Source organism: Hakea prostrata, chromosome 3 (assembly GCF_041222555.1).
Source record: "Hakea prostrata isolate BN-2017 chromosome 3, UWA_Hpros_2, whole genome shotgun sequence".
Classification (NCBI taxonomy): Eukaryota; Viridiplantae; Streptophyta; class Magnoliopsida; order Proteales; family Proteaceae; genus Hakea; species Hakea prostrata.
The window spans coordinates 27,848,434-27,875,746 of NC_142602.1; the positions used below are offsets into that span (position 1 = coordinate 27,848,434).

General features: G+C 38.5%; 1 protein-coding gene across 1 annotated transcript; it reads left to right on the forward strand.

The window, feature by feature from the left end:
• On the forward strand, positions 1-27,270 carry BGAL10 (beta-galactosidase 10). Its single transcript, XM_089150169.1, has 19 exons — positions 1-467; positions 553-648; positions 746-858; positions 1,000-1,066; positions 1,222-1,314; positions 2,514-2,657; positions 8,915-9,003; positions 12,175-12,280; positions 12,361-12,448; positions 12,609-12,727; positions 18,899-19,063; positions 19,873-20,051; positions 20,586-20,695; positions 22,287-22,396; positions 23,275-23,382; positions 23,895-24,005; positions 24,327-24,538; positions 25,924-26,260; positions 26,629-27,270. The coding sequence occupies exons 1-19, from the start codon at positions 300-302 to the stop codon at positions 26,737-26,739; spliced, it is 2,526 nt and encodes an 841-aa protein (XP_089006295.1). The 5' UTR covers positions 1-299; the 3' UTR covers positions 26,740-27,270.
• The last annotated feature ends 43 nt before the right edge of the window (positions 27,271-27,313 follow it).

Sequence of the window (27,313 nt, forward strand, 5' to 3'; positions counted from 1 at the left end):
GTGCACTCCACCGTCAAGGTTGCAGAGCATATGGGACCATTTTTCCGCCCAAAGAAGTGTTTTTTACTCCACAGTTCCCTTCATGCTCCGAAACCAAACAAAAAGGTGAAGAGTGAAAGACAGTAGAGAAGCGAGTGGCAAATCTCTGTGTGTCTCTCTCACTGTCTGTGTGCGCTGACATCAACGCGCAAACCTCATTTAATGAGAGTAGATGAGATAAGGTTTCTTGTGAGCTTTTAAATCCAGATTTTTCTGCTTTTTGATGCCACTAAGTTAAGCTTTCTACTCTGAGCTTAACAATGGCGGAAGGGAAATGGAGCTTCTTAGTCTTCTTCTTCTTCAGCTGCTGCTTCTTTGTATCCTGTTTTGGAGCCAATGTTACGTACGACCATCGTTCTCTCATCATTGACGGCGAGCGAAAACTTCTCATTTCTGCTTCCATACATTATCCTCGCAGTGTTCCTGGGGTTAGTTAAATCAGTCCTATTGAATGCTCATTTGGGTTTCTGGTGTTTTTTGTTTTTGGGTAGTAACAAGTGTTGAATGAAATAGATGTGGCCGGGACTCATTCAAACTGCCAAGGAAGGAGGGATTGATGTGATCGAAACTTACGTTTTTTGGAATGGGCACGAGCTTTCTCCTGGCAATGTGAGTTGATTAGCCGATTCCTTGGTTAGGTAGAGAAAATTAATTGAATTGGTAGAGTTGGTTGGGAATTAACTGGTTTTAATTTTGAATCCTGTAGTATTATTTCGGAGGACGCTTCAATCTGGTTGAATTTATAAAGATTGTTCAGAGAGCTGGGATGTATCTGATCTTGCGCATTGGCCCATTTGTTGCTGCAGAGTGGAACTTCGGGTCCGCTTCTCTTGTAGTTTTTGTTTTGATTTTGATACTGAATTGGTTTGGATTCATATTTGGGTTCACTCTTTGTCTCAACTTGTTTCCAATTCCTTGTCTGTGAGTGAAAATTGAACTGTTCGCAATGGTGCATTACAGTGGCGTTCCTGTTTGGTTGCATTATGTGCCCGGTACAGTCTTCCGAACTGACAATGAATCCTTTAAGGTATTGGAAACTTGTCAATTTTCACCCTTGTGTGCTTAACTTTAAATGTGTGTTCTGTCCTATTAAGCTATCTAGAATTAACTTTAAAGCAATGGTTTTGCTTAAGTGACTACATTTCGTTCTTCCTAATTCACTTATCCTTTTATTGTATCCAGAATCACATGCAGAACTTTACAACCTTCATAGTAAATATGATGAAGCAGGAGAAGTTTTTTGCATCACAGGGAGGCCCTATCATCTTGGCGCAGGCAAACATGAATCCTTAAAACTAATTCTGGTTGATGGAATTTTTTGAGTTTTTCTGTTGTTATTTTTTGTTTTTCTGTGTGACCACTGAGCTTGTGGCACCAAACCTGAATTGCCCTCCTGTACACAATAAGGGGTCTTTTCGTCTTATAACATGCAGAAATGGTATCATATGCCCAATTAAAAATGCCATACGATCAATATCTTGTCTTATTTGATCCACTTAGTAATTGTGACCTTGCAGGGTTATACTTAGAAGATCCCTTTTATGCACAACTCTCTCAATTTTGGGGAATATTTCAACAGACACTAGATGATCATAACTTTGAAAGAAAAACAATGATAATACTGTTAAGTGAAATCTGGAAATTCAGATAATACTTTCGTAAACATTGTTTAGTAATTGAGTAGAATGCAAATGGTGAGGGTGAAAGCAGTTGGATTGTGGCTGATCTATCTTCAAGTTTTACTTGAGAAGAATGATTAATTTCAATTCAACACTGAAAGAATAGATGCTCCTTTTGTTCCTGTCTGAAATACCTTTTCTATACTGCTTTTACTTTAGGAATTTTCCACCATACTTTTCCATTGACCCAAATAGAGCATGAGAGCAGGCGTCGGTACTACAGTAAGGTTGTTTTATCGTGACCAAGTAGTCAAGAGTTCAAGTCTGGTACAGCATCATTGTAAAAGCAGGATCAAGGTCTCTGTAGATTAAGACCCCACCCAGACGCCACGGTGGTGGGACCCTTGTTCACTGGGCATGCCCCTTTGGAAACGGATGGAGCGTAAACTGAAATTTATTCCTCCTAGAGAAACTATTCATCTGAGCGAGATTTTTTTACCATATGGAAGTCTCTTACTTTGGATCTTTGAAATTTACATTTAGATATTCTTCAGAAACTCATGTCTCAAATATTTCCTTGCATGTTAATGCATTCTATCCAAATTTTTGTATTTTTAATTTTTTATGAGCTTTTCATGATGTCATGGTCATAAGAAGCAACAGTTCAGGGGAGGCCAGATATCATGGCAAGAATTTTTCCCACTTGTCCTGTGAAATGTTTGTCATAAGTTTATCACTATTTTCGCCTCTTCAACTACTATGCTTGTGATGTTTGGGTAATCTTTGGCTAATCCTAGTATTGTTTGACAGGCTAATGGGTTGAAGTTGCATTAATAATCCTTGCATTTAATGCAGATAGAAAATGAATATGGTGACATTGAAAGGGTTTATGGGGATGGGGCAAAGCCTTATGCAATGTGGGCTGCAAGAATGGCTCTTTCTCAGAATACTGGTGTGCCTTGGATAATGTGCCAGCAATATGATGCTCCTGATCCTGTGGTGAGTCTTTATTTATTTATTCATCTTTTTAAGCTTACACTGAATAAGCTGCACAAGACCATATTTTAATACTAGAAACTAATTCTTTAATGGTGCCTGAGCTTCTTTTTGTATGATATGAATCAAAGTAGTTAAAACATTGCTATATATAGACCAGTATATAGAGGAAAATTGAAAGTAAAGGATCCAACTTGACAAATCTATGCTAAAATTGAAGGGTAAAAGCTGTTCACGCTGCCAGGTTGCACAGATTGTGTCTTCCACTCTCCCTCAAAAAAAAAAAAAAAAAAAAAAAAAAAAAAAAAAAGAGAGAAGAAAGAATCCTAATATAGCCACTAACCTAACTCTCTCTCTCTCTCCTCTCTCTCTCAGTAGTTAAACGTAGCTATAAATAGACCAGTATTTAGAGGAAAGGTGAAAGTAGAGATTCCAGCTTCATAAATCTGTGCTATATAATAGAAGAGTTAAAGCTGGTCAAGTCACCAGGTTGCCCAACCTAGGTCTCTCTCTCCCCCCTTGTCCGGTGAAAAGACCTTTTTAATCCCCTCCTTGAGGTAACCCAATGCACGCATTACCCCCCCCCTCTCTCTCTCTCTCTCTCTGCCGACTGACACACGCATGCCCCCCCCCACACTCAAACACAAAAGTTTTGAGGAATAGGTCAAACTTTCCTGAATCCCATCTTTCGATATTCTACATTTACCGAGGAAATCTTGAGGAAAAGAGAATAAGACTCAATGAAGATCACAAACTATATCTCATCACTTTACATGTTCTGCAAAACCAAAACCTTGTGGAAACTCTGGTTGGTTTCAAGTGAATTTTGGTAGTTAGATTGTCATATTTTGACTGGAAATTTGGGCATCCTAAACGTTTATGGCATTTAAATTTGTTGAAGTTCTGCGACTTCCATTCTTAGCAACAGCTGTTAAGGGCATTTTTGTCCTGGGTTTTCTTTATTAGTTTAGGGCAGCTTCTATTGTTTTATTCTTGTAACTCTGCCGTATTTAGTTCAAGGGCAGAAAGGTCATTGATTATGCTACGCCCCTGAACCTAGCTTAACAGTGGCTATCCCCTCATCCACAACAGTCCTCAATCACTCCCAGGAAAATACAATAGAGAATAGAGTTGACTTAGGATAATAATTATACTAGTCTTTATTAATCACTGAACTCAAGGTCACAAATACTTAAGATCAGAACCAACAGTTGGTTCATTCCTACAGCTACCCGAGAGCAGTAGCTCTCCCACTGCAAGGTCTACCTTGCAATTTCCCTGACTATTCAAAACTGCTTAACTTACTACCCCCCCCCCCCCCCATATTAATGGTAAATAATTTCCTGAATCAGTCCCCTAATCAGATTCATGGAATCCCTTCTTCCAACTCAGTTTTATTTCTATTTTAGGACAACAATCTGATCTGATTTCCTTCCTTTATTGCTGCACATAATATCCCTTGCTGCTCTTCAAATTTTTGTGAGTATACCCTCGTGATACAAGGGGCCTATCAACACTTCCCTCCAACAGTTTCACCTTGTCCTCAATGTGAGAATTTGAAACTGGTAATTTGTCTCATCATGGTCGTCCCACGTTTTCACATGAAGGATCCTTTTCCACTTGATCAAAACTTCCAGCACTGCTTGTGGCAAAAAACAGATGGCTAGTAACTTCTCCGGAATGAGCTGCAATTCCCCGTCTTCTACCAAGCATGAGGGAAGTGGTTGTAAAGTAATATGCTATCTGATCACTTTCTTCAGCTTAGAAACTTGGAACACTGGATGCACATTTGGATCAGCCGGCAAAAGGAGTTGATAGGCAACTATGCGCACTTGCCCTGTGATTAGGCAAGTCCCGTAAAAATGATGGCTGATTTTCTCATTGGGTTGCTTGGCAAGTTTCCTGAAGTGATAAGGCTAGAGTTTAAGAAAGACCTCATCCCCCACTTGATAACTCACTTCCCGTCTATGTGGATCAGCTGAAGCACACATACGGTCCTGGGCCACTGTGAAATTCGACTTGTGGTCATCCAATATGTTAGAAGCCTGCTGTTCCAATACCAGAAAATATGAATTACAACAAGAAACTAAAAGATAACACTGCTTTTGATGGTGCCCTCAGCCAAAGGCTGCTCAAATCCCACATAAACATCCGAAAGCTTCGCTCACACCTTCCCGCTATTTATAACCCACCAACCAACGATAACCCTCTCTCTCTCTCTCCTCCTCCAGGTGGCATCCTCCCAAGGCCCTAACACTACCGGCACCTCAAAATTCACCTTGTTCTCAGGTGAAGGAAAATTAGAAACTTGGTTTTCATATGCTTACCACACAACCATGCCAATTCAGCATTGTTCAGTGAGTTCCAACAGCACGCCCATTTCCAAGTACACAACTTACGTCAAAATTTGTATTGACCAGACTTGCTGAGGATTTTTCGCTCAGAAGGGACTTGGGGATTTACACCAGTCTGCAAATAATTTGCCATCTCACCACAAAGTCAGCAATGGAAGGGGCCTGTTGTCCAGACACTTCAAACAGGCAGTGAAGCTCCCAACTACTAATAGGATAAAACAAGATGAGAGAAGGATCTGATGAGATAACATACCCATGATTTTGATCCGTAAGTTGACAGTTCTCTAAGACCAAACCAACAAAATATGATGGCTTCTACCTTAGGATACCAAAGAGAGCGGCGCGAATGGGGGTATCAACCGCCACATTTAGAAGGGGATCGCGAAAAAGACCAAGAGAAAAGGAAAATTTCAAAAGTTATTCCCGCCTGGAATTCGACATAGGACTATAGGAGTAAGCTATTTCTGTTTGGAATCCATCATCGTGGTAGATATCAAGAGCTTCTTGGTGAATGGAACCCATGGGAATGTCGAAGACCTGTTTCAGCCGTGTCAATCATCAAAGTTTGTAGTACAGAGAAATACCCTACTGATGCTTACATATTTATCATGTTGGTGGTCGAAATCCCCTTCATTTGACCCTATGTTAGTTTTGCCTCTGCAGTGGTCACTGGCATTAGTAAGAAATTGTCAGACCAGCACCGATCGGTGGCTTTCCCTAGCAGAGTCTCCATCCTGTTGGTCGTGGCTATGTCTTACAGCCCTACAATTGACAGATTAGAGGTTGAAGGAGGACTAGTGGCCTCCCAAAAATACCCCTAGTTATGTTGCTTTGCAAGTGGGCGATAGGGTGTTTGGGCCTTGGAATGTGTAGGTGCTAACACTCCATCTGGGTTGGGCCTAGAAATAAACCCTTACTGGCCCATGCTTTGAATTTGTCTTTTTAGCCCATAACACCTAGGTAACTAGACTTTTGAATTTGATCTTGTTGGTCTCCTTAAGGCCCAACGCCTTATTTAAAATTGTTGACCCAGATGCGTTGATTGGACTAGGGTTAGGGGTCCAACCGCTGTCCCCTACCCTTTTTTGTTCCTCTCTTCTTTTGCAATGATAACCCTAATGCTTTCCTTAACTACTGTTGCCTACTCTAGTGTGACCAACTCTTCGTGGGATGTTGGCAACCATTTGTGGGCTGTGGAACTTCTTCTACAATGGAAGCACAATTTGTAGCTTTGGAAAAGGCTGGAAGTGAAGCTGAATGGCTTAGAAACCGGATTGCAAATATACTTGTGTGGCCCAAACCAATATCACCTATTTCACTGCATTGTGATAGTAAAGCAGCTATAGGAAAAAATAGGGTATATAATGGGAAAAGAAGACACATACGTCTTTGACATAATCTTTAAGGCAAAATATTGATGAAAGAACAATTGCTATTGAAATCAAAGAGGAATTTAGCTGATATGTTCACTAAAGCTTTGCCTACAAGAGCTTTTAATGAAGCACCTATGGGAATGGGAGTAAGATCTTTGACATAGGTCATGTGATGGATACCCAACTTGTGTGAAGAGGTTAAATCCTCAATTAGGTTCAAAGGGTAAGCAACGAAGTCACTTGATGATCTATTTGTACTACTATGCCCATTTTGAATAAATATAGTAAAGTAGTACCACCTCTGATCGTTGATAAGATGAGTAACTTACTCTTAATCAAGTGTAACTCACGAAATGTGGGTGTGTGTTAGATATGGTGCACACCTAATGCTAACCTAAACAGATATAGAAGGTGAGGTTGCCTTCCGTTGGAGATCTCCAATGGACAAATTTCCTTAAGTATTTGTGAAACCAATATTTGTGACAAGGCCGATAAAAAATGTCTACTTTTCTTTATAAAGTGTTAGTCAAGATGGTCGACCAGTTGGATATGAATGGTGGAGCAGCCAACTACACTAAAGAGGATAAGTTCAAGAAATCTGACTTCACCGGTGCTCTGTAGCGTGCCTCATCAGATATAGATTTGCCCACATCACCTATTTGTGGGATTTGGTTTTTGTTTTAAGTTTTCTCCTGCTAATAGGCAAAACCACTTGAAATTGAAACCACTTTAAAGCCAAAATTTTGATAAAAAATTCTTTGATGTACACTGCTGTACCCAAATGATGAAAACCAAATTTAAGCTTGAATGATGAATAGTTGAAGTTTTTGTTGAAACCTGCATTTCTAATTAATCAACCACTTTTGTTATTATCTTTGTCTATACTGAAGAATCTCACAAAATTTTGGTGGCTTTGACCATGGTTGTCAAAGTGGCAAGGTGGCAATAAGGCGACCAAAGCGGTTGGGTCAAAATTTGTCAATACAACTATTTTTAAACTACTTTTCAATACAACTACTTTTTACAATAAGCTAAAAATATTCAATAGTTACATTCGTCCAAAAATAACAACCATTCAAGATCATAATTATGAAAAATTATTCAAAAAAAGAACACAAACAAAAGTTCATCTCACCAAACCATGGTTGTCAAAGCGTCCGCCTAGGCATTTACTGATTCATTGATTATTGATGTTGAGTATGGCTTATGCTTCACATTTGGTTGCCAATGGGCATGGGGGTCCCGCTCCCCGGTGAGCTGGTGGGGGTAGCGCCCCCGGAGCAAAAAATAAGTTCTATGTCACTTTGGGCCTTAGAGTTCATTCGCAGATTGGGCGTCAATTAAGCGGTTCAAAACAAAGCGGCTGAAAAACCGCTTTGCTGCCTAGGCGGCCTAGGCAGACGCTTTGACAACCATGGTTTTGACTGAGATTTCTTGGCTCACATTTATAACCTAAAATTTCAAGAATGCCACTTAGTCACATGTATGGATCCCAACAGTGGAGTTAAATTGAGGGGGAGGAGGCTTTTTTTTTTGTTGGGGGGGGGGCGCGCTATGTATAGGAAAGGTGTGACCAGAAATCGAATTGCTTCATGAAAGGAAACTAACCAATTCTCAACTTTGTGCAAGAGTGTATGATCTTCCAGGGCTGAATTAAGAATAAAAACTGGAAAAGGAAGTAATAGGACATGATGATGAAGAAGGGGTTAACCAAATCAAGTTCAGTTTCAAGTAGTTGGATCCTATAAGTCTCGACCATGATTAGAAAAAATGAAAAGCTACTCATCATGTAAGGATGATTGCGAAATATCTTTATTGTATTTGCTGAAAGAAGGATGGACTGTCAATTGTAAAAGAACTTCAATAGAGAGAACAAGGAGAACAAATAGGTAGCGTTGAATAATCTGTATTTAAGTTGGTATGCTATTGCTCAATTATATTTTCAGTATCGGAGTATGGATGTCTTTAATGTGATGGACAAACTGGTTTACCTCATTTCTTCAACTATATGGAACCAAGCCAAATCAGTGGTGTACAGAAACCTGTTGTTAATTGAGGGTGCCCATAGCCCTAGCTACCTAATATGTGAGGTTGATATCTCACCCGTCATATCTTGATTGAGCTAAAAAGTGCCGTCATCTTCAATAGCTCATCTCTATGCTTTGGATTGTTATGTACTTGAGTGTAAGATCAGCATTGTTACATACTTACATGTGTAGCTTTGAAGGACATTAGTGTTCATTAATGTTCTTTAGTGCTGTTAAATTCCTTACCTATTTGAAGATGAGAATTGTGCTACACTCTTTCAAAAGAAATTTTAACTTTCTAGTATCTACATAGAGTCTTCCATGTGGTAGTGGTTGTGTTGAAACCCACCATAAATATTTCCCATCATAATACTAAGAGTTCTTTTCCAAAATTTTTGGGTATAAATTCACTGTGTACACATTTGCTTTTAATAGATGAGATTTAGAGAAGTGTGTCAACTTTGCATCAATTTTATAGCATGACCCTTACCATGTTACATTTGCAGATCAATACTTGTAACTCTTTTTACTGTGAGTCATTCACACCCAACTCTCCCAACAAGCCAAAAATCTGGACTGAGAATTGGCCTGGATGGTAATGGTTTTCCCTTTATATTTTCAATGTTAACAAGTTAGTCTTGTTTGATGGATTGTTTCTATTGTTTCTTTGTCTTTTATATTTTTAATATCACTAACTCTTGTTTGTTGAGTTATACATGACTCCCGTAACAGGCATTAGCCAGAAAAAGTGGTGGGGCTAAAAGAAAAAGGCAGAAAACAAATGCATAAGACTGCAAATCTAATAAATCATGGCACTGGTACTGATATGTATGCAGCCTGGAGAAGAGACAAATAGGAAAAGAAAATTGGAAGGACATAAAAAGGAGATAAAAAGGAGAAATAGAATAACTAATAGGATAACTTCTCTCCTGAAGAAACTTATTCTCATGGCTTTATGGATGAACCCTGACCTTGTTTCTCAAGACTTACAATGTAAGGATCAAGCTTATTCAGCTCTAGACTCATTTCATTAGGCTGCTGAGGGGGTAGCTGTTTCACGAGTTCTACATTGTTTTGTTATGAGTTCCATTATAACTCCTTCCACGTACTCAAGAACATAGTTATTAGGGTGTCACCTCGGTATCCAAGCTCCTTGGTCTGCTTGGGACCGTAATCTGGTGCCTCTTTGGTACTGTGTTGCTTTTTTATGATGCCATGGTTGCCTTGCAGTGCTCAAGAACTATTGCCTTGCAGTGCTCAAGAACTAACTCCTTAACCGCTGTCACCAACCTAGGATGACCAACACTTATTCCTTAGCTACCCAACATGATGATAAAACCCTAATAATATTTCCCAAGAATTCGTACAAGAATGCAAGAAATAACAAGATAACACTGGTTTCTATGGTGCCACTCACCCCCACACCTCACAGTGGTGTCCCAACAACTCTCATAAAACATTCCATATCCTCTCCACTCACTTGTCCCTCCTTTTATAACCCTCAATTATCCCTCTATTTATAATTTCAAATAACCCTCATTCCACATGGCCTCTCATCCTAGGGTCCTAACACTACTGGCCCCTCGAAAATCACCTTGTCCTCAAGGTGATGGAATTGTTGAAGTTTAGTCGTGTGATGGTGCCGCATAACCGTAGTAAATCAAAATCATCCTCCCAGGCTGAATAATACACCCACTGCTCAAAATCAGACTTGGAGCTTTTTTTTTTTTGGCCTGCAACAAAATTAATACCCATCACACCGCTGCATCTCAAGGAGCCTGCGTGCAGCTGTTGGAAGACGATGGATTTTCCTCAGTCGCTGCAGCCCCAACGTTGTTGCCTCCCTTTCTATTCTGAAGTTCAGTGGTTGAAGACGATGGTTCCCCAACTTGTTGGTTCGGTTGGACCATTTTCTGGCAAGTTCTTGGTTCAGGCTTGGTTTGGATTTGGGTTTTGACCCGTTTGAGTTATTTGGGTTTAAAGTAATGTTGAAAAGGCTTGGATTTTGGGTATACGAAATGGGCCAGGCCCATGAGTGATGATGAAAAGGAGTAAGGTCCAAATACTTAAACCCATGGGTGAAGAGTAATGGGCTGATCGTTGGTTTGATTGTAGGGATTGGGTTTTGGTTATGAAACTGTAATGGGCCCAAAATAATTCTATTAAATGGGCTAGACATGAACACTTAAAATCATGAGTTAACAAATATGGGTTGGATATTGAGTGAATGAAATATGATGGGCTGGGGATTAATGGAATGGGCTGGGCCCAAGGGGGTTTCTTAGGAAAACGTACGGCCCAATCTTTGAACTTAGATCTCTTGGGCTCTAAATCTGATTCTAAGCATACCTGAATTGGGCCCGAATTAGAAGCTCCTTGGTCCTTAATGTTTGAACCAAACTGATTGACCGGTTTGGGTTGAGCCGAACCAACCTAAAAAACCCTAAAACTCCACCGTCTCTTCCTTTCCTGCGAATAGAATTTTTGGCCGCTTGCAACTTGCCGTCGATTGTACCTGGCCTCCTTCTATGCTTCTTCACTTCACTGCATCTCGATTTTATAGCAGAATATTGCTCCACTCTGGTCCGGTAGGTATCTTCACTCAATCCTATCTTCATCTTTTTGCTCCACGTTTGGTGATGCGTGACTTCCGTAGCCGGGCGTACTTCATCCTTCATTCAATACTTCTCAACCTGGTTCTTGTCTATCTCCAAATTTGATGTCGGTTGTCTCCCGTCGCTAAACTCACACCTCAGGGCTTCTTTGAATCCCGTCCAAAAAAATGCCGTCCAATTCTTGTGATAGATCCAGTCAAGTGCCTCTCCTTTCAGATGTTGGATCGCTACCCCCAACCATTGCTCTTCCTCGATCTGGTTCTCCCAGCATAAGAGAAGAACCTCTAAAATCCATCTCTGAACTCCTCCTTCACCAGAAAACGAAGGCAGTGCCATCACCTCCCTGGATCATTATAGCTCTGATGCCAATTGATAAAACCCTAATAATATTTCCCAAGAATTCGTACAAGAATGCAAGAAATAACAAGATAACACTGGTTTCTATGGTGCCAGTCACCCCCACACCTCACAGTGGTGTCCCAACAACTCTCATAAAACATTCCATATCCTCTCCACTCACTTGTCCCTCCTTTTATAACCCTCAATTATCCCTCTATTTATAATTTCAAATAACCCTAACTAACCCTCATTCCACATGGCCTCTCATCCTAGGGTCCTAACACATGACATTGGAAATAATCTGTCAGAAAACTAACTAACCATAATCTGACATGCAGTCATTCCTACGAGTACATGACTGACCAAGCTTGGTGTGGTACATGTAACAGTGCACGTCATTCATATTCGGTGAAAAGTGGCTATAATTGTGACTTTCCTTGTTCTTTGTATTTTATAATGCTTTAAATCTAATGTTTTACCATCCCTTATCCCTCAAGGACCGGTTTTATTAATTCGAGAATTCAAATCCAAATTGGTGAGCAGATTACCAAATTGGCAGGTGACTCTGCATCATATGTTAAACAGTCTAGTATTTAGTAGAATTTTTGATATATTATGCTAAAGTGAACTGTGGTGGTCGGCCGAGTTTCGGTATTGACCACATAATGAAGCCAATATTCCATTTTATTATTGAACAAAAGCATTCTTAAATTTTATTGCATTTGACTTTTGCCTGCTACTAAAATCAACAATTATATGAGTCTGGCATTATTTTGGTTAAAGATGATTATAATGTTATTCTATGCTCTCAGGTTTAAAACATTTGGGTCCAGAGATCCTCACAGACCACCTGAAGATGTTGCTTTCTCTGTTGCTCGTTTTTTTCAGAAAGGCGGTTGTGTGCAAAATTATTACATGGTAGTCTGAGATTCATATATTTTTATGCTAATGATTGTGGCATTACTTTATTGTCTGAAGCATGTTTTCTTTACCATTAGTATCATGGGGGAACAAACTTCGATCGCACTGCAGGGGGACCTTTTATTACCACGAGTTATGATTACGATGCACCAATTGATGAGTATGGTGGGTTCTTGACTTATCTTGCAGTAACTGCTAATTTCTATATCCAATATTCATCTGAAATCTTCCAACACTGTTATACTGTAGGAAGTGTAAATAAATACTTCCTTTTTTTGTTTCTTCAATTTTCTACTTTACTAATTCTTTCAAATCTGAACTCCAGGATTAGCTAGGCTTCCAAAATGGGGACACCTTAAGGAGCTTCATAAGGCTATAAAATTATGTGAGCACGCACTGCTACATAATGAGCCCACCCTACTGTCTCTAGGTCCTTTACAAGAGGTGATTTCCTTTCAAGTTTTTTTAGTTGGGACCTGCTAGGATGTTCAAAGTATGCTTGTAGTAAGTATTGGAAAGTGAAATATTACTTTGACAGATTAACTTCACCTTCTTATTTATTGTTATCAACAATATAATTTGAAAATAAAATATCATATTTTCCCCTCCAAAAACATGGAAGAAATTGGCTGTGGTGTTTCTTTAGTAGACAAAGCATGACAAGTTGTTGAATGAAATTTATAGGTAAATTATCGTATGGTTTAAGTTCTTTGTAGTGATTTCTTACTTGGCCTGGCTCCATCTCCATGGTATGACTGGCCTTGGCTTCCAAAGCCAACAATAGGTATGTTGAATTATTCATGCAAAGCCTAAACTATTAAGTGGATAGAGCTAACTAGTGCATGAAGCATGCAAAGTCCCAAGCTTAATCAATGTGAGGTTATTGTTCCATGCTCCCCATGTTTTGTGGCTGGCAATGCATGTGGAACTTGTGGTTCCCTCATTACTGCATTCTGGATGTGGATGTATTATTAAGAGACATTGTTGGTTTTTGCTCAGATGCCATGTTGAATTGTGCAACCCAAAAGCTTAAGCTTTTGAGTGGAGGGATCTAACTAGTATATGAAAGCATCCAGAGTCCTGAACTTACCTGGTGTCAATTATTCCCAAACTGTACATACTCTGTACCATATGCATCATATACATTGCATATAGGGCTGACACTATGGGGTTCGGGGCTTGGTATGCTTACCCTTTCAAGGTTTTAGGCGACAGCAGACACTTAAGGCACACGCAGAACTCTCAACTACACATCCATCCACATATCCAGTCTTTTGATTTTTAATTAGTTCTTATTTCTTGGTATATTTAATAGTGATATCATGTGACCAAGTGTAAGCCATGTGTTTGCTGAGTGGCCAAAAAATTGTTGAAGCAAATCTGCATTATTATTTTCGTATAACTAACAAACTTAAGATTAAAATAATTTGCAACACATACCTATGGTACAAAAAGCATACAAAATTCTTTCGTTCAGGTGGTTGTAGAAGTCGCAACATATTCACATGTGTAAATTGTTTGATGCTTGTGTACTTGTCCATTTCTTAACCCAATATTAACTAGTCCCTGGACTGCCTTGATTTCCCATGCTATGTTTAGTTGTTGCCTTGACAAATGAGAACACTGGCTATTATATGAAAACTTAAGAACAAAACTAATTACTTTTTTGTACAAGCATTTCCGGACATCAAAATCATTTTATCCATGTTCATGGTCCCACCTTATTGGTATTGGTTGATAGAGAATCACAGTGGATTTATCACTGAGTTATGAAATGCCATGTTTCTTAAATATTATCTGATTTCTTCTTGTTTTATTTTTTTCATTTCAGAAGTAAGTCGTGTACCTCTCTTTCCTAATTTTTTTTTGGGGGGGGGGGGGGGGGAAAAGAGAAGAAAGTGGTGCAGCTGGTTGACTCCAGCCTATTCTTGAAATAAACAACTTGCGTTCACTCCCTTTGCAAAAAAGATCAATACACCATGTTAGCGTGCGGCCTATGGGGGGGGGGGGGGGGAAAAGAGAAGAAAGTGGTGCAGCTGGTTGACTCCAGCCTATTCTTGAAATAAACAACTTGCGTTCACTCCCTTTGCAAAAAAGATCAATACACCATGTTAGCGTGCGGCCTATGCGAGCCGTACCTAACTTGTTCACCAACTAACTTATTCCCCAAGTTATGGACTCTTGGTTATGAGTTGTAATTAGGGTTACTTCCCTCTATAAATAGGAGATTGAAAAATAAAATAAAGGCATTTAAGTCTGCTCACATTGATTTTAGGCTCTTCTCCTCTCTCATGATTTCTCTTTTTCATTATCTTAGTTTTTGTTTTGTTTCATGGAATCAGAGCAATGTTAAACAGATTAAGCACCCCAACCTCCATTCTTCTTCTTCCCACTGCCATTTTCTTCTCTTTCTCAAAACCCTCTTTAATCTGACCGAACCCTAGTTCCTCAGTCTTTACTGCAGCTTCAAGCTGCAACTTTATTACCCTATACGAGAGATGCGATAGACAAGATCTCTGGATTCTAAACCTTAATATACTACTTCTTGGATTGCTGAACTACTTTTACTATGACGGATTCAACAAAACAAGATTCGCTTCAGTAAACTCAATGGAGTTGGAAACTACCTACTGTGGGCAGGCTGTCCAAGCTTTTATATAGGCCAAGGGGAAATCAAAGCATCTAAAGGACTCTTTACTTGTACTTGATTCAAAAGATACTACTTCAGTTATAAACTATGAACGTGGATCAAGGATGATAGCACCATTTAGATATGGCTTTAGAGCAGCATTGAACTGTCAATCGCTGCGACAGTTATGTTTCATTCTGCTGCAAAGGCAGTATGGGAGGATTTGAAGGAGACTTTTTCCTAGGAGGAGAATATCACTCGTATCTATGACCTTCTACGCTCAGTTGTTTAATTTCAAGCAGAATGGAAATACTCTTCCAGAATATTATAGTTCATTCAAAGGAGTTGTTGAGGAATTATATGTTTTTTTTTTTTTTGGATGAATAATTAATTAAATAAAGACGAAAGCAAATACAAAGGAGGATCCAAATGACCAGGATCATAGAGGAGAATGGAATTGGGAGTTGAGAGAGGAATTATATGTTCGTTAGCCAGCAACCACAAATGCTACTGAATTGAAGAAACAGAAAACATAATTTCTGGTTGCTAAATCCTTGCAGGATTAGATCCAGAATATGCTACAATGAAGGGTACTATTCTAGCGGGAGAATTGGTTCCATCCCTCGCTAGAAATTTTTTCCAACCTTCAGCGATTGGCAGTACCAAAGACTCTAGGTAATACTTTTGAACATTCGGCCAGGGTAGAAGGTAGAGGCCGTGGCTCAATTTCCTCTGCTTGAGGCTGAGGGTCCTCTTGCGGCAGGGGGCATAGTCGATTTAATTTTGTGGATCGCAATTCTAGGTTTTGTACTCATTGTGGAAAAACAAATAATATTGAGGAAACATGCTGGATCAAACATGGAAAACCTGAGTGGATTGATTTGTTGGCTAATGCGGCTTCTATTGATATGGTTAAATCTGTTGGTATGACATCTACTTCAACCAGGGTGTGCAATCAACTACCCCCACCCACTGCTACTCTCACTAATACAAGTACTACCGCTGTTATTGCCTTAACTAATACTGGAGTGATGGTATACTCATTGCCTCTTACCTTATGAATAGGATGCCCAATATGATCTTTGGTTTTAAATGTCCTAATGGGATTCTCCAGGGAGCCCCTTTCTTTGTTATTCCTCAAAAGGTCTATGGATGTGTGTGTTATGCTAGAATCACGTCCCACCAAAGTAAGTTGGTTCCCCACAGCCTGCGCTGCATATTTCTGGGGTATTTTGCTACTCAGAAGGCATACAAATGTTATTATCCTCTTTTAAGGAAATCTCTTGTGTCCATGGATGTAATTTTTAATGAGTCTTACCTTACTATATGCCTCCAAGGGGAGAGTTTTAGAGGAGAGGCATTCTTTCCAACTCTTCCAACTCTAGACCTTTCCATCATACAGAGACTCTCACACACCACCACATGAGTTTCCAAACTAGGGGGAGACTTCGGGTAGTATTTATGAGGACTCTAATTCTCCCCCTCCATTTTCTAAACCATGTGAAGAACTTGGTCAGGGGGAGACCACTCCTGTGAGTCACACTATTGAGATCTTTCAAAACAAGATTGAGCAGAATAAGGAGGTGTAGACTTATCGAAGGAAGAATTACAATCGACCAAAGCAAGTGGAGAAAGGTGACATGTTACCACTTCCCTCCGTTGCCCCAAAATTAGATGTTACTATTTCCCTTGAGGTATCTTCTTCTGATCTTCCTATTGCTATTAGAAAATGAGTTTGATCTTGTACTCAACATCCCATAGCTAAATATGTTTCTTATGACTCTTTGTTTGACTTTTACCTTGCTTTTATATCCTTTCTATCATTTGTTTCTGTTCCTAAAAGTTGGTAGGAAACCTATGCTGATAAGAGATAGAAGGTAGCCTAGGGTAGAGGAAATGCAGGCAATGAAGAAAAATGATACTTGGGAGTTGGTTACACTTCCTCTAGAAAAAAAAACCATGGCCTGTAAATGGGTGTTTGTGGGTAAACAAAATATGGATGGAACGATCAACAGGTTGAAGGCTGTTTGCGTAGACCTATGGGATTGATTATGAGAAGACTTATGCCATTGTTGTGAAACTGAACATTGTTAGAGTTCGGTTATCTGTAGTTATGAATAAAGACTTGGAACTTGCACTAACTAGATGTAAAGAATACCTTCTTGCATAGGGAGTTGAAGGAAAAAGTTTATATGGAGATCTCACATAGTTTCTCTGATGGCAATACAGGGAAAGTTTATCAGTTGAAGATGTCAATTTATGGGTTGAAACAATTCCTAGATGCTGGTTTGGATGCCTTTAAAGGCAGTGATCTCTGTTGGGTACAAACAAAGCAAAGTTGATCATACACTATTTGTCAAAAAGTTAGGTACCAATATCACACTTCTCATTGTTTATAAGAAAGATATTGTCGTCACAAGGAATGATAGTGAGGAAATACAAAGGTTAAAGTACCTTTTTGGCAAAGAGTTTGAGATTAAAGATCTAGGGAAGTTACAATACTTCCTAGGGATTGAGGTGGTTTGATTAAAGAAGGGTATATACCTATCCTAGAGGAAGTATGTCCTAGATTTATTATCAGAAGTGGGAATGTTGGAGTGTAAAGTAGTTGATACCCCTATTGAGGCTAGAGATAAACTTAAGGAGAAGGAAGGAGAGCCAGTGGACAAAGGAAGATGTTAAAGGGTGGCAGTAAAGCTTATTTACTTGTCCCACACCAAGCCAGACATTGCTTATGTTGTGGTGATAGTGAGCCAGTTCATGCATGTTCCATATTCAGCTCATATGAAGGCTGTTACCAGAATACTGCAGTATTTGAAGGGAACTCCTGGAAAAGAAATACTTTTGTCACCCAATGATAATCTAAGGGTAGAAGCATGCACACTGATGCAGACTGGGCTAGGTCTCCTGACATGAAGTCAATCTCAGGTTACTGTACCTTTATTGGAGGTAATCTAGTTATTTGGAGGATTAAAAAATATAGTGTAGTAGTTTTATCCAGTACAGAAACTGAATATAGAGCTTTGGTTCGTGGATTTTGTGAGCTGTTATGGTTGAAAGGTCTGGCAGTAGATGTTGGAGTCCAAGTTCCAAACCCTATAATGCTATATTGTGACAACGATACTGCCATTAATATTGAAAATAATCCTGTGCAACATGATCGAACCAAGCACATTGAAATTGATAGGTTTTTTGTCAAAAGGAAAGTTGGAACAAGGCCTCATCTGCATGCCTTTTGTGAGGTTTGAAGACCAAGTGGCTGATATTTTCACTAAGGGTTTGAAGGAAGGAGATTTTCTTCCTATTATAGGCAAGTTAGGTATGACTAATATTTATGCCTCAACTTGAGGGGGAGTGTTATTCTACTAGGAGTTCAATTCTATTAGAGTTCTAGTTCATGTAATTTTCTATTTCTTGTTATCCAAGTAATGGTATTTATGTAATAGTGCTCTTTCCACTTTATTATAAATAAAGGGCTTGGGATCTCATTGATCTATAAAAGCCATTCTACCACAACCTATTCTCTCAACCGGATTTATTAGAAATAAACTGCTAGTGCGGTAGAAGGGTTTACGTAACTATCACGTGGGTGCTCTCCACTTTCTTCTTCCTTTATACTAGTTATCAAGATTTGGCACTCTCCCATGGCCTACATCTCAAAATTTTCGTCTAAAGAAAGCCATGTTCTCTCTAGGTGGTTTACATGCTCATTAACTCTTGGTGTCTGCTTCTTACATTAGGAAGAAAAACATTGTGCTTTATTCTCGTGCAGAACTGAATATTTATTCTTATCGCATGTTGCCTATGATATTCTCCATTTTTCATTTTTGAAAGTAGTTCTTTTCCTTATTTTAATGAATTTTTCTTCTTCTTTTCACAATGGTGATCATAGAATTTAATTAACAATAGAACACCCATCTAATTATGCCTTTAACATTTCTCTTGTTGATTTGTTTCCATATTAGCTGAATTCTCATTGTTTATAGGCCAGTGTATATGCTGATTCATCAGGAGAATGTGCTGCTTTTCTTGCTAATATGGATGAAGAAAATGACAAGGTTGTTAGTTTTCGTAACATGTCATATAATGTTCCAGCTTGGTCTGTTAGTATCTTGCCAGATTGCAAAAATGAAGCATTTAATACTGCTAAGGTATGTTCTCTTTTAACATGCCTCTTATATTCTCTGTGATTGTAACTGTCATTTTTCTTGAAGCAATTTATCCTGGATGGTGATGCTATAAGTAGGTAGTAGGTAGTAAAACCATTAATCTTGTGTGCTGTATTACATCTGTAGGCAGTGAATACATTAAAATGACCTTACGAAAATATGTCATTGTTTACCTTGAGGTGTTGTTTATATCTGATACAGAAAACAACTCACAAAAATCTGACAAAAGGGTGTCCTCCTCCACTCTTTATTGTGAAAAAGGTTTCCTGAATAGACAGTGCTGGAGGCTATTCCTGTTTCCCCTAAGCAGTCCATGAACCCATAATGCATGGAGGCTTCCTCCATCTTCTTTCAATTCCCTCTATTCTCCAATCTTCATATCCTCTTATCAAATTTAACTTTAAAACAACATTCAGAGCAGCTTTTCAACATGTGGAGTCAGATTGCTCTGAAAACTAATCCACAGAAAGAGATTGATTGATTTTTTTTTTTGGGGGGGGGGTGGTGGTGGTTAGAACCCATGACAAGATTATGACATGGATAACATGTCCTTGATTGGATGCCAAATGTCACTTGTTTTCATGAAAAGATAAGGTCTTGCCTTTGCTACTGGGAGTTGTAATTTTGCTGCAACTGCTTCTTGGTATCTCCAAGCTTCACCTAGTATCATTACCCATTATATTAGAAGGATCTAACTGATGAAGGTATCTTGAAGATTGTGCATGTGTTTTCTGCACTGTGGGTTCTAATCATATCACTATATGTATCTCAAATGTTAAAATTTGCAACAGGTTCGATCTCAATCTGCTGCTGTTGAAATGGTTCCAGAGAAATGGAACCCAAGTTTGCAGTGGGACTTGTTTGTGGAGAAGGCAGGGATCTGGGGAGAAGCTGACTTCATAAAAAATGAACTTGTAGATCACCTAAATACCACAAAGGATACTACTGATTATTTGTGGTATACAACAAGGTTTGTCTTTTTCTGTATATTCTTAGGCATATAACAGTTTGATCCATTGAAGCCACGTCTTTACTTGGTTGGAAAACTCTAGAAAATGATCGTGCCACTATTCTGAGGAATGGTGATGGTTCTAGTGAAAATTTATGGAAATATGCTATACATGCAAGCCAAGTGTCGATGAGTGGGGGCAAAAATTTAGCCTGTGGTTGGAGACTAAATCTATGGATGCTGATCCTGATAGACCAGTCCCTGATTTCACAGCTATTAGCTGGCATTGGTGAGTATCTGCTTGGATTGTGCAATCTCACAGATCTAATCTGTACCTTAAAACCCTGGGTGGGATTGATTGTCACATTTTATTAATGTCACCCTTAGGCGCCATGAGCTGGATCTTAACTAGGTCCAGTCTTCCACATGAAGTAAAACTAATATAGAGTGTACATTTACTTTGAGGCTTTTTAGATATTAAATAAGTAAAAGAAATACAAATCAATCATCTTTGCTTTATGAGGACCAGTTTTACAATGTCTCATCAAATGACAGCCTGGACGTTGATGAAAATGAAGAGTTTCTAAAGAATGGGAGCAGTCCACTTCTAATAGTTTCCTCAAAGGGTCATGCAGTTCATGTTTTCATAAATCAGGAACTTCAAGGTTATCATCTATTCCTTTTCTACTTCTGTATCATTGAACAACTTCATTTTTATACTGTTGTTATGCATTTCAGTACTGCTGGCTGGATCTGCATTCCAAACTGACAATAAAAATTCTCTGTCATACTTTCTCACATTGAAGGAAGTAAATTGTGATTGTTTTACATGATTCAGCATAAATTATCCAACTCGATTTATTTTGCTTCTTAGATATATTCTAGAAGCAATGCTGAAGATAACTCCCTAATAATAGACTTGTCCAAACATAAGGAGGTCCCTCACCAAGGAATAATGGGAGTTATACAATGACTTATTAAAGTAACTTAGCTAAATGACATAATAGAAACTGCTATCTAGCCTAGGATTACAATTAAAAAAACAACTTAAAGGATCCCCCAATATCTGGTTTGGGTGAACCAGAAAACACCCAGCCCAATGGGATAGCCTGGCCCATAAGCTAGTTAAGCATACTGTGGCCTAGTAAGTGGTCTGGGCCTGGTTTATTTGGCTTGTACACATGTATTTCTTGCCTAAGAAACTTGTCCACATTAGTTCCCCTACCAGGTGTGCCCCAGTCTATATGGTGCCTCAAATAAAAATTAAGATCAGCAACATCAAAATAAATTTTAATTTTCTTGTCTGCTAGGAGATATAATATGTAGGCATTAGGCATTAGGTCCAATTTATTTCAGCACTTTGAAAGGACCCATCTTCCAAGGATTTTAGTCCCAGTACCAGATATGAACTGTTCTAGTTCACCTCGAACCATAACCATTTCACCTACTTAGAACTCAACAAAATGATGATCTCAGTCAGAGGCTGGCTTCTTGCTATCAATGTTAATGACTATGCAGCAATGGACATCTGTTGTACTTCTGTGATGTGCTAATTAAGTTCATCTACCTCAATGCCAATGTACATGTGAGGAGGTAATAGTACCAATCAGTTGGTTCTCTAGGGTTGAGACTGCACATAGTTTCAAGGATTTGTGACCCATGGTGCAGCTCATGAAGCTGTTGTAAGTGAACTTTGCAGTATTAAGGCTCGAAGGCCAAGTTATGTAAGGCTAATTTACAACTAAACTAACCCAAGAGTCGCAGGGCTTGTTTTTTCTATGTCCTACATTTCTTCTACTAATTCACGATGGCACAGTAATGATGTACTTACCTCGTCGATTTGACCCTTCTATTTGCTTATGGAGAGGTAGAAAGCGTTAGTTACAAAACATTGTACAACCATCGGAAAAAGTCAAAGAGAAATGTAGAGCACCAAGTAATTCTTCTATGAAATCTAAGTAATGAGGTTATCACTTACCACATCTGCTTTGGCTGTAACTCTTGTTTTATTGTTAATTTGTTATGCCTTTCTAGTAATTTATCTGCTGATCTTATTCTGGAAAATATCCATTAATTAGTTCTTATAAAACTACCATTCCTTCTTGTACATGATATTTTTCTTTCCTAGAAGCATTCATTCTTGGCACATCTTATCTGTGTTTGTATTCTTGTGACAATGAGTGTGCATCTCTCCATCATTTGTATCTCTGTCACTCCTAAACCCCTAAATTTGATTTAATAATTTCATTTATGCAGTTAGTACCTCTGGAAATGGTCTGGATTCAACCTTTGAATTTGAAAGTCCCATTTCTCTCAAGGCAGGGAAGAATGAAATTGCTTTTCTAAGCATGACCGTTGGGTTACAAGTAAGATACTGAATTTATCCAGCCACACTTTGTGAAACAATGACCTACTTAGTGATGAGACACTTTCAAAAGTTCAGTGTCAAACAAAACCAATACTTCTGTTTTCTATATGAGTTTATACTTCAGACCAGGTGCTGTTTACAATGTTTAAGGCTAACAGATGTTGCTTCATTTCTTGTGGTACCCAAAAGTCTTACTAAGAAAAAAAAAAAAACAGGTACATTATTTTTAAAATAGGAAGGTCTTTAAAATTTTTTAAAGATAAAAGTATGACCCTATACATATTTTATACTGATCCTAAAGGTCAAATACAAAATTATAGATTTATTAAAATTGGAAGACGGATTTTCCTTCTTGCTATTATTTTCTCATTTTCTTAAGATGTGATTTAGTTCAAATTGGAAGTTTAAACATGTCGTAGTTCTAATGTGTGTTTGACACTGAGACATTACATTGTCCTTGTTACCTAGACAAGGGCAAGAATATGGTTATTGATGTATATGGTAACTAAGTTTTAAGAGTAATTTATTGAAGAAATAAAATCCAGAAGGACAATTTAGGCAGTTGAGGTCAAAATTTTTGTTGGTAGCAAATGTTAGACATTAAAATGGGGATTAGGAAAATATTTTTAAAATTAAAATCTAGAAGTGTAAAACTTTTTTGTACATAACCTTACCAAGTAAAATCTTTCGTAAGTGCCTTAGATCAAGGAATTGTCTAATGGTTTATGACCTTCAACACCCCTGCTTTATATAGGGCTTGGTGTCATAGGCCATTACAGCTGAATTCAGATCATATTGTCTTTGTTCTGTAGTAGTTCAAGTTCCTTGGTTATCTATGTGATGGTTTATTGACTCTTCTGTGATTGTAATTTGAAGAATGGTGGACCATTTTACGACTGGGTAGGAGCTGGACTTACCAGCGTACAGATTGAAGGTTTTAAAAGTGGAACCCTTAACTTGTCTTCAAATTCTTGGGTTTACAAGGTAATTTCTGTTCCTTAACTTAAACTCATTCACTTGCTTCCTCATGACTTCTATATGACTTGGTCTGTTAACCATTGAGACTTCGATCTAGTTTCTGATGGACTAGCTGGTTTGTCTTTCTGTCTGCATTACTTTGACAAGGCTAAAATATAATAAGTGTGGGGCATTTTGGAGCTTGAATGACAAACTAAAGTTTTGAATTTGGTGTGCCTGCTTATTCATGGGCACTATGATGGAGGTCATTGCTTTGTTCTCAGTATCTAAATTTCTTTGAGAATGATCAACAACTTAACAAACAGGGTCAAATAGTGAAAAACAATTATGTGGTCAACTCATTTAGTTTGAAGTTGCCTTGGTTGTGTTGGATATGATTATAAAAAATAGTTCATTTACTGCATTCATTCTTGTACAAAAATCATTGCTACTTCTGTGCATCATGAGAGCTACTTAAAAGTTAAAAAGTAAAATTTTACCCTTTTATTTCATTTATTTATTTTTCCTTTTGACTGCAGATTGGATTGGAAGGGGAGCACCAGAATATATACAAGGAAGATGGGATGAACAATGTGAAGTGGGTATCAACCTCAAGGCTGCCAAAGAATCAACCTCTCACATGGTACAAGGTATACTTTTGTCATTACTTCGCAAAACATAAACAAATAGAGGAAAGTCTGGACATGAAATTTTTGGAGAGTTCATGCTTTCTTGAGAGGCTAGAAATTCGTAAGCGGGCATGTTTAGGATACCCAATATGACTTCGGTAGAACTTTTGATTTTTGTATTCCTAGTGAGTTCTGCTGTCGTATGCCTAAATTCAAGGACAGATCTTGATTTCATGATCACTTGCCTGTTGTATGTACTAGGCTTATGATCTCTTTCTGAATTAATTTTTTGTTCACTTTAGCTGTTTTCTTCAGAAAATAATGGTTTGTAATATTTTGCAGGCAATTGTGGATCCTCCTCCTGGAGATGAACCTGTTGGGTTAGATATGTTGCATATGGGGAAAGGGTTGGCTTGGCTGAATGGTGAAGCAATCGGAAGATATTGGCCTAGACCTAGCTCTATACATGATGAATGCCCTCATCAATGCAATTACAGAGGAAAATTCATGCCTAACAAATGCAGCACTGGCTGTGGAGAACCAACTCAAAGATGGTAAACAGAAAGAAAATAGAATTGCTTATCTGTTATATCCCTTTTCTCTTTGGCACAACTTGAAGTCTATCTTCTTGCATATGCCCAATGCACTTTGCTAGAATGAAATTTCACCACAACTAGGAGCACTTACAGAATTATTCCATAGGGTTAATTTGACAGATCAAAGAACACAACAATAAATTTTAGGAGGTTCAAATAGAGTGCCTAAAGCTGTATCTGTTATTGAAGAACTTTTTGATTGCTTTTCTCTCCCATGTGTCACTCTTGTCTGCTCCACTCTTTACAAAAGATGTTTAACACAATTAATGGCCATAGCTATCCTTATATAGGCTTGGGAGCAGGAATCATTCTTGAATCAGGTTAACTTGACCTCCCATGGTAAGGCCCCATCACGTATTGGCCCAATCTACACTTTACACAACAACAGGGTTAATACAAGCCATTAACCGATTATGAAGGTTACTCCCAGTTAAGTCTCTTTTTAACCAACCTTTCCAATCTACACATGTCCGCTAATTGGAATCCTCACAATGACTGGATTTTTATTGGTGAAGCTTGATCTCTACTTGATACAAGTACTGGTGATTCTTCCCTCTAATAGGGGTGGGGGAATGGGGGGAGGGATTTTTTACTTTGGGGGATTAGGTTTCCTCTATATTTTACCACTTAGATGCTGTATCGTTATCATTAAAATGGTGGAAGATCAACGTATTGGCCAGCCATGTATTTAGCCTACGTTGTTGAACCATGTAAATCGTTTTGTGTTGATCTCCTTCAATTTTTTGTAGCTCCATTGCATGTAATTCCTAACATGAATGTTAGCCCGTACATGGTGAAAACCTTACATATAGTTCTTCATTTCAATTCTCGAAGCTATAGACATTAAACAAATAATTTGAAAAGGAAATAGCTAGTTCAGACTTAGTCTTTTCTGTTTTCTCTCTGTTAGTTGATGTTGATACTTGGCATGTTGCTACTTGGGTCAGTAACACTGTAATTACAGTATAGAGGTGAATCTGGTTACCTTTTAGATAAACATTAGAGGTAGACAGTATGTGATCCTCTTCAATTGTTGTGGTTAGAAAACAGGAAGGATACTTGGGCCAACTTAAGGGATCTTCTGGGATATTGTTGAAAACGTTTAGTTTCAAAGCATTATAGCAGTCCAAAAGATGATCAAAACATTTGTTGAGCAATTTTTTATTTTGCAGCTAAAGATCTTTCTTTTGATTGATCAGCTCTCGAAAGACAATCAGAACATTTGTTGAGCAATTTCTGTCTTTGCAGCTAAAGATCTTTGTTCTGATTGACCAGCCCTGGCATGTTCTCTCTGTCGTGTACTTCTTTGACATTCTTAAAATTTGCTATGACATCTGGGGCAGGTACCATGTCCCGCGATCTTGGTTTCGGCCATCTGGAAACATTCTAGTGATCTTTGAGGAGAAAGGTGGAAATCCAAAGGAGATCAAGTTCTCAAGACGGCGTGTAACCAGCATATGTGCTAGTGTTTCAGAGGACTATCCTACTGTGGATCTTGAGTCTTGGCAAAAAAGTTCCATGGAAAATATTGAAGCCAAGGCAACTCTACATATTAGATGTCCCAATAATGGTAGCATCTCTTCTATAAAATTTGTAAGCTTTGGGACTCCTACCGGGACATGTGGATCTTACAGCAAAGGCGAGTGTCATGATCCTACATCTGCTACTGTGGTTGAGAAGGTAAGGAAGATATACACATATGACCGGTTAGTCAAAATGGTTCTGGCTCAATCTTTGCAGTCGTATTCTTTTACTTTGAACAAATCGAGTATTTGAACATGCATAGTTCTATGTCTCAGTTTTGGACCTGGTTCCAGTCAGGCAGAAAACCAAGTTGCACCGTGTCTGTTTCTCATCACAAAACTCAGACCAACCTCTGACATTATAAGTGCAAAACTATGCTTGGCCATGCCTTTTTCTATGCTGAAAGTAGAAAACTATTTACTAGCAAGGAAAAGGGGGGAGCAAAGTAGAAAATTACCTGCTTGTAGGATTTTGCTTTTCACATGGATCATTCATTGTTGAATCTGTTTTTGTTGTCATTGCAGATCTGCCTGAATAAAACTGAGTGTGCCATAGAGCTATCTGAAGATAATTTCAGTAAGGATTTATGCCCAAGCCTGACCAAGAAACTTGTTGTTGAAGCAGTTTGTCATTGAGATTTCTTCCTGGCAGCCCAGATATTTTGGATGTGGGGCAATCTCATACATCACATTATAGACATTTCATCGGCAAATTTTTGTAGGAAGCATTGAGCATTGGTTATTATTGTTCACCAATGTTTAGAACATTGAGGAAGCCACGAAACCACCAGAATCTCTGTTTTTAGCCTCTGTTACCATCTCAGACAAGCTGCAAAATGAAAGCTTTCTGAGTAGAGTGTCTTCTGTTTTGAATATTCGAATTCTAATAAGAAATGTATTCCATATTATTATCATATTCTTTTTGCATGGAGGTGTATTTTTGTAGGCACAAGTTCATTTTGTGAACTTCTATCATTATAGGAATTGTCTGTGTGAACTGGGGAAGAGTCGTTGATCTGAGTTGAAGTTCATGAATACCAGCTATGCAACATAATATAAATGACATGCTTATCATGGTTGTCAAGGTGTCGATTATAAGTGTCTAGGCAGATTTGGGTAAGTTAAATATAGCCACCTTATTGGTATTAAATGTTAAAAAATGGGCATATGAAACAAAACAGAAAATAATAAGTTTGCACTTTCAGGCATG